The 8,280-nt window shown below is 40.9% G+C and overlaps 1 protein-coding gene across 1 annotated transcript; it reads right to left on the bottom strand.

The window, feature by feature from the left end:
* Positions 1 to 543: 543 nt before the first annotated feature.
* Positions 544 to 7,158, bottom strand: CSUI_008731 (ccaat-box dna-binding subunit related protein). Its single transcript, XM_068068856.1, has 7 exons — positions 7,059 to 7,158; positions 5,820 to 6,252; positions 4,621 to 5,193; positions 3,363 to 3,397; positions 2,010 to 2,328; positions 1,328 to 1,672; positions 544 to 923 (listed from the first exon to the last, which is right to left on the bottom strand). Exons 1-7 carry the CDS (start codon positions 7,098 to 7,100, stop codon positions 712 to 714), a joined length of 1,959 nt encoding a protein of 652 aa, XP_067919168.1. The 5' UTR covers positions 7,101 to 7,158; the 3' UTR covers positions 544 to 711.
* Between the last annotated feature and the right edge of the window lie 1,122 nt (positions 7,159 to 8,280).

The following is an 8,280-nucleotide window of genomic DNA, read 5'->3' as shown; positions in this document are numbered from 1 at the left end:
ATGTATACATATATGTATATATACATATATATGCAAAGACCCTACACACAGCCGTTCATCTCCATGTGTAGGCATGCAATGAGAGGAGACAGAAAGACAGATATATATATATATATTCATATATATATATATATATATGAATATAGATAGATAGATAGGAGGGGGGGCCGCTTCCTGTATAGTTGGGGGTTGTATGTGTAGATGTATAGATATCTACAGAGAAACTAGACAGATAGATAGATAGATAGGCAGATAGATTGATAGATAGAGGCAGCATAGCCACTAGACGTGTATAGATGCGAGCAAGACCCTTGCCTCTTTCTCTTTGCTGTCTTCCCCCAGCTATTTTTAGACCATACATAAAGAAGAAAGAAAGAAAGAAAGAGAGAAAGAAAGAGAGAGAGAAAGAAAGAAAGAGAGAAAGACATACAAGTCTCTCCATACCCACAGAGCCAGCCGGGGTGCCTCCTATAGATGAAGTCACCCCACATGTATCTGCATAGCCATCTATATCTATGTATATCTATCGAGAGAGGCATATATACCTATACCTATAGAGAGAGATAGACAGTCTTGTATAGTTGCAAGACTTGTGTATTTATATTCTGTCCCATCTGCGAGACCCAGACAAACGATGAAAAAGAAAAGTGTTAAGAAAGAGCAGAAAGAGTGAGATACCTGACTGGCTCATGTCTATGTATGTCTCTATATCTACATGTCTACGTAGGTATGAATATCTCGGCATGCACATGAATGCGGTGTGAAACGGCTCTTTACTTTCTGTGGCTCTTCAAGGAGAGTCATGCCTCCTAAGGCCAGAGATGCCCCTGCCTCGCCACCTCCTGGAAAGAACTGACTGAGACCTGAAGATGCGAACGAAGAAGATGAAGAGTCGCCGCCTTCAAGGAGTCGAGCGATGTACGCTGCATAAAGAAGAAGAGAAAACACGAGACAAACAAAGAAACAGAAGATGTGATACAGGCGCTTTTCTCTCTCTCTCTCTCCACGCGCACTAACGCCTCCTCCCTTCTTTCACGTATACATGCATGCATGCATACATGTCCGTGTAGAGATAGACATGTCAGAGGGCATATCAGACACATTGTAAAGACATTCAGACGTGCCGTTATCTATCTATTTATCTCCGATCGATCTATCTCTGATCTACCTTCAGTCTATCTATCTTTATGCACCGCTATTCTATGTACCCTCTATGTAGCTATCTTTGATGTACATGGGTATGTAAATCTTTGAGTTATCTCTTTCAAACGTGTAGGAGAGGAGAGTCTTGAAAGGTACAGAAGAGGCTTCTTCTTCTTTTCCTTACATGCAGCTTGGTTTGTGTCTTTTCGATCAGGATTATAGACAGAGGTAAACATTCCCACCTCTACTCCTTTCCCTGTTGCTGTATGAGCCAGCCCGCCTAGAGTAGAAGAAGAGGCACTTCCCGAGCTAGGCTCTCCAGCAGTTGAAGAAGAAGAAGAAGAGAGATGGCTGCTATTCACTCTCATGCCTTTCTCATGATCTCTTAAGCCTGCCCCTGTCATTCCTCCTTCAAGGAAATCTTGAATAACGGCATCCGCTTCTTCTTCTTCTTCTCCTTCTCCTCCTCTGCATGCGTCTCTTCCGTGCTCCGCTTGATCTCTCATGAGCCATATATCATCGTGAAAACCTGAGAGAACGAAAAGAAGAAGAAGAGGAGATGAAGAAGAACAAACAGAAAGGAAGAGATGTCGGAAAGATATCCGTAGGTACTGGAAGAAAAGTTGTATAGACGTGCATGCATGCAGACCCTCGAGATGGTAGATTTCTCTACGCCACCTTGAAGAGATAAACACTTCCCTTGAGATATCTGTCTATCTATCGTTAGTCTATCTATCTATCTATCCATCCATCTGTCTACATTCATCTATCTCTCGCAGATATCTGAAGAAAACGAGTGTCGATGTGGGGGTGGAGGAGACACTGAGGTGTACATACACCCGAGGTGTACGTGTATAGAGACTTACCTGAATCATCGAAGGCGTCAATAATCTCTGCTTCCCATTCACACCCTCCTTCATGAGAGTGTTTCTGTCCTTGCCTTTTCATCCTCTCTCTATCTGTCATAGACAAACTCCCTCTTCTTCCTCTTCCTTCTTCTCCTTCGCTCCATCTTGCCTCATGATCTTCATCGTCACTATCATGAAGATAAAAAGAAGAGGAAGAAGTAGACCTCGTTAAATAGGAAGAAGCCTTTCTCATTCTGATCTCTTTAAAAGGATTTAACGCTAAGGCGAGGAGATGCTGAGACGACCATGGAGAAAATGGAGATGACGTAAAGTCCGACTGGGGGAGAAGAAGAAAAGGGGGAAAAGATATCAAAGACAGAAAGAAGAAAAAGAAGAAGGAGATGGGATTCTCTTCCTTTCAAGCTCTCTCTCATTGCATGCATGCATATGTGATAAGTTATAGACATACAGGGATATCCGTCATCCGGGTGCATGCAGTGACACCTCCTAACTCATACTACCTCGATCTACCTAAATTACACAATACACACTCTCTCTATCTCTCTATATATATAGATATGTATTGAGATAGACAGACAAAGGACAGTAAGACGGTATAGATAGAGAAAGAGATATTGAGAGACACATGCATCACTACACATGCATAGATCTTTCATCCTAGAGATCCCTGGTGTTTTCTCCAGAATCTAGACGAACACGTCAAGTGTCTATACACATGTATAGACAGATACACACATACACAAATATATATAGTGAATTCAAGTAGATAGATAGACAGATTAAAGATAGGTAAATAGATAGATGGATGTACAGGCATGCCTCACTAGCTCGCATTAGCCAGGGGGTAGTATACAGCCTACGAGTAGATAAGACAATGCATGCACCTACACACATACATATACATGTACATAGTTATGGAGATCTACCGGAGACAAAGAAAAGAGGACTGCATACTTGTATATATGGATACATATATATATATATATGTATACCACGGAAGCGGATACTGCAATGAACGGGGATGTCTCTAGCGACATCTAGAGAGAGAGAAACACAAGGAGAACGATGCGATGAGTTTGAATACTCTTAATACTACGACTACTACTAGTAGTGCTACTACTACTACTATTACTACTGCTGCTATGACTACTACTGCTACATAGGACTAGTACTATTGCTACTACTAGTACTGCTAGATGTGAACTGAGAGAGACGAGGAGAAGGAGGAGAACTTGAAATCCCAGACATATACGAAAGGCATACAAAGGGTGTGGAAGATATTCGGTTTCATTCATTCATTCATTCTTCTCTTTTTCTTTCTTTTCTTTCTCATTATTGAGAAGAACTTACCGCTACACTCACATTCTCTGCTGGGCGAGGAACGTCTGAGAGAAAGAAGAGAAAGAGAACATTTGGAGAGAGAAAGAGACGTACAGCAATGTGAGAATACATAGACAGACTAAACAAGGAAGAATAGAAAGGAAAGAAATTAGTGCATCTCTATCTACATAGAGGAATCCATCCACTTCCAAAACATGAAGATATGAATGAGAAAGTCTTTTTCAGAACCGTCTCTTCCTATTCTTCTTCTTCATTCGGTTTATTTTCTTCCTGGCCTTTCTTATTCTTTCATCTCCATCATTCTTCTGCTGGACCAAATCTCTCTTTTCTTTCTCCTTTCGTCACCTCTTCAGAAGTCATATCTTCGTAGAATCCGCTCTTAAAGACTTCTTTTTCTTCTTCAAATTTCTTCCCCAAGTCCTCCTATCTTCCTTACTTCTCTCTCTCTCGCTGTCTGTCTCTCTCTCTGTCTCTGCCTGTGTATCTGTCTGAAGTCCTCTACCGAATCAGAAGAAGAAGAAAAGGCAATGTGAAACGAGCTCCCTGTAAGTTCTTTCTTTCTTCCTTTCTTTATTTTTCTCGATCTTTCTTTCTTTTTCCATATCATCTTCTTCAAGCTCTTGTAGACGGAAGAGAAACACCCACCTCAATACTTCGACCTTTCCTTAGAGTATCTTGTATATACATATATGCATGCATCCTGTATATAAGCCGAACGTGTATATAGGAATCCCCTAACCTTTCTTTGCTATACACACGAAAAGGGACAGAAGTCTAGATGTATGGTAAAGAGGTGCGATGGAGAGAAGACTAATTTCTCTTCCTTCATTCCTTCGACTTTCATGGCTTCTCTCTACAAGACAAAGAAAGAAAGAGATACATTCTTCTCTTCAACTTACTTCTAAAGAGGAAGAAGAAGAAAAAATATACACGTCTGACGTGAAGAGAAGAAGGAAAGAAAGAAGAAGAGACTTTTACCAGTGAAAGGAGTAGAGATTAAGAGCGACATAGAGAGAGAGAAGAAGGCGGCGATTAAGAGAGCTATCTCCTTCAAGAGAGAGAGAAAGATAAAGCTAGATAGATAGACGAACGAAGGAAGATCGACAGAGAAAAGCAGAGAAGAAAAGGAGCTAGAGAGAAAGAGAGAGATATACAGACCCCCTCTACATACATATATATATATAGAGAGAGAGAGAGAGAGTGAAAGAGAGAGAGAAAGATAGAGAAGAAGAAAGAAGGAGATGCTCGTATGTATGGTGATCCTTACAAGGTTGAAGCTTGTTAGCTAGAGGAAAGGCGGGAGACTTGGAATCTAGATCCGTCATATCCACATTGAAAGGATCGAGAAGAGAAAGTAAAGTTTGGTGTCTTTTCTGCTGTTTCTCTCCCTTCTTAAGATTTGCAGATGAAAGAGAAAGAGAAGATGAAGAAGAGATTTTGCAATTGTCTTGGAGAGAGAAATCTCCTCCTTCTCCTTCTTTAGAGAGTAAAGAAAGGGCTTTTTTCTTCAGCATTGAGCTGTGCGAAGACTTAGGATAAGAATCGAAGAAAGACTTTCTGGTAGATAAATCTCCTGAGAAATCGGATCCGATCACTCCTCCTCCTCCACCCCCAGGTGTATATACACCCCCTCCAGGATGATGGAAGAGACGATCGATATCATGCTGGAGATGAGCGCGAGACAATTTCCCCCCTTCTTCTTCTCCTCTTCTTGCTCGGCTGTTCGTCGGATCTTTTACGGATGATAGGAGATGCACTTCGCTTCTCTTTCTTGGATCTTCGAAAGAAGAATAAGAGGAAATAAAACAGTCTCTTCCATCTGAGAATGAGGGGAGATTCTCTGCAGGAAGAAGAAGAACAGGGAGAAAAGCAAAAGGAGAAAGAAAAGACGAAAGTAACCAGAAAGAAAGAGAAACAGATAGAGAGATTGAAGACAGATAGATCAAAGATACAATGATAGATAGGTAGATCAAAGATAGGTAGATACATAGACAGTTCAAAGATAAATAGAATGGAGATATATGGGTATGTGGATGGATAGCTAGGGGGGAGGGGGGGGGGGATAGATAGACATGCAACACACTAGACAGCACTTTGTCTTGGCACCATCGTATAAACATGTTAATGTCTTTCTACCTATCTATTTATATCTATATCGATCTATATCAAATCTACATCTATATCCATCTATGTACGTGTGTATAGCTCTATCTCTGCGTCTATCTAGATCTCTACGTCTCCTTGTATGAAGAAAGAAAGAAAGAAAAAGCGAGAGAGAGAAACAGGAGTATTTCCATGTGGTCTATGTCTATGTGAACGTTGGTAAGAAGGAGGAATGAAGGGAGAGATAGCGAATGTATGAAAGACCGCTTGACATGTCTTAGATCTTGGGGATCAGAAGAGAAGACATCTGTGTGTTGAAGAGAGAAGCCTCTTCTTCTTCTTGCTCTTCTTCTTCTTCTTTACCTCTCGACTTGTAATTTTCTTGCCCTTCTTCTGAGAGACTTTGTCGTTCTTGAAGAGAAAGAGTGTCACCAAAAAGCACAGAAGTATCGCATGCAGCACCGGCAACAGCAGCACCTCCTCCTGCAGATGAGAAAAAGTCTGAAGAAGAAGAAGAGAAATCGTCGTCAAAATAATCTCCTCCTGCTATTCCCCCGCCTTCTTCTACTTCATTCAGGTCTCTTCTTCTTTCTTTTCCCTCATGATCTACGACTTCTTCTGCATTCAGATACTTCTCTCCGATCATCTTGAGGCGTCTCGTCGCAGCCTCTTCTTCTTCTTCATATCTCTCTTTTCTCTTTAACATGCTCTTGTTCTCTTCTTGTTCCTCTTCATCTTCTTCTCCTATGTTCTCTTTATCGAAAAGATATAGGTCATCCCCCTCTTCATCTAGAGCCTTGAAACAGACATGCATGCACATGCGATGAGGTGTAGATACACACGAGCATACAAATCGATACAGGCAGAGAAGAGAAAGAAATACTTGTCGAGAGATGATGTAAAGAATGGAAGGAAAGAGATCACTATCAACCTCTCTCTATATCTATGTATCGAGTAAAGCAGGGAGCAGTCTGGACGATAGAACATATATACATATAGATTAAAGATAGATGGATAGATACGTAGATTGAAGATAAATAGGTAAATTGAAATATAGAGATATGTATGTATGTGCTTATGGATGGGGAAGCAGAACCGAAAGAAGAAGAGAATGAATGAATGAGGTACCCGAGAGATTTGAAGAGCCAAGGAAAGAAGACAGAGGAGAAGAGAAGAACGAGAAGAGAGGTGGTAGAGCAACAGCAACTGCCCTCTTTAGACTTTTCTATGTGTCGACTACGTGACTGGCTACTATAGCTAAGCGGAGATCCTTCACTCTCTTCGGACCTACAAGACTAGTTGCACATCTATGCAAACATATATAGGGATATACATATATATAGAAATAGATATATGTATAGATAGGCATAGAAGTGCATACAGACAGGGAGTTGGATCATATCTCCTCCTACGTGCAGATGAAGAGAGGCGATAGCTCGAGGCTATCATGACTATTATGACCCCTGCGACACATCTAGCCGCACCTGACTGTAAAGTAGAAAGAGAAGAAGAAGAAGAGGAAAGAAAGAAAGCAAAAGGAGGAGGAGAAGAAGAATTGCTGTACTGCATGAAGAATGAAAGAGAAGAGAGAGGCAGACTCACATGTTCCTCTTCATCTTCCTCTCCTTTCTCATCTTCAAGCATTTCTTCTTCTTCTTTCTCTTCCAAAGACGCCGAAGACAATGAATTGCCTTGCCGTAAACTACCAGTCGAAAGAGAAGAGAAGAAAGGAGAAAGAGAAAGGAAGAGAGAACAACATGAAGAAAGAAGAGGAGAAAAGAGAAACACTGAGACAAGAAGGAAACGAAAGAGAAGAAAAGCAAGAAAAGTGTCTTATCGGTCCTCCCCTTCCTCTCTGTCTCTCTCCCTCTCTCTCAATCTGTCTCTCTTCTTCTTTTTCTTTGTATCTCTTGATCCAGGAGAAGCGAAGAAAGTCCAAACTTCTACCGACAAACCTAAATGAGCTGTCCTCTCCCCAGTCTATTGCACTTCATTTTCTGCTAAGAAGAAAAAGGCATCACTTCGCCGGGGTCTCCACTTCACGAAGAATCTCCCGAGTAGACGATCTGCCTCTCCCTTCGGTGTATCTCTATCTTGATCCATCTATAGCTATCTATCTTGAAAGTATGATAGATCAGTCCTAACAGTCATAGCTCTAAGACTTTTGCCATACAAATGATCGTGAGGCTCCTCCTGCTATGCATAGAAAGACACTTTCTGTCTCTCTCACTAATCACTGTCTATATCTGACCTATCTATCTATCTATATTTGACCTATTTATCTATCTATTTATGTCTATCGTCTATAGGACTCTTCTCCTCTTTCTTCTTCTACGGACACCTCTGCACGCGAACTACACAGTGTCACAGTACGCTGTATGTCTCAAGTATATACATATATATATATACGTATATGTATATCTATCCATATATATATATATATATATATCTATGTCTATATGTTGTACAGGACAACATCGTTGATTTTGATTGAGACTGAAATTGTTAAGCAGCAGGAGGAGTAGAAGTCCATTCAAAGAATCTGCCTAGTTTCATATCACTCTCTTTTCGCCCAGTTCAGTCAAGCGTAGCATAGAGAAAGCTCTGGCAGGAGATCTTCATCGACTATGAATAGAACATACAGATAGATATATATATATATGAGAAGGGCTTCATATGTATCTTCTCTGAAGCAATAAGTGAAGTAGTAACTACGTGCATACGTACAGATAAGATTCTATGGTGGTCGGGTCTCTTCTATAGTATGACGGTAGAGAAGAATCGATCCCTTGAAGGTCTAACAGAATTAAAGAGAAGCTTAGTA

The sequence above is a fragment of the Cystoisospora suis genome (assembly GCF_002600585.1).
Source record: "Cystoisospora suis strain Wien I chromosome Unknown contig_4972, whole genome shotgun sequence".
Lineage (NCBI taxonomy): Eukaryota > Apicomplexa > Conoidasida > Eucoccidiorida > Sarcocystidae > Cystoisospora > Cystoisospora suis.
The sequence above is the reverse complement of the archived record's forward strand: the minus strand, read 5'-3'. Positions and strand labels throughout refer to the sequence as shown.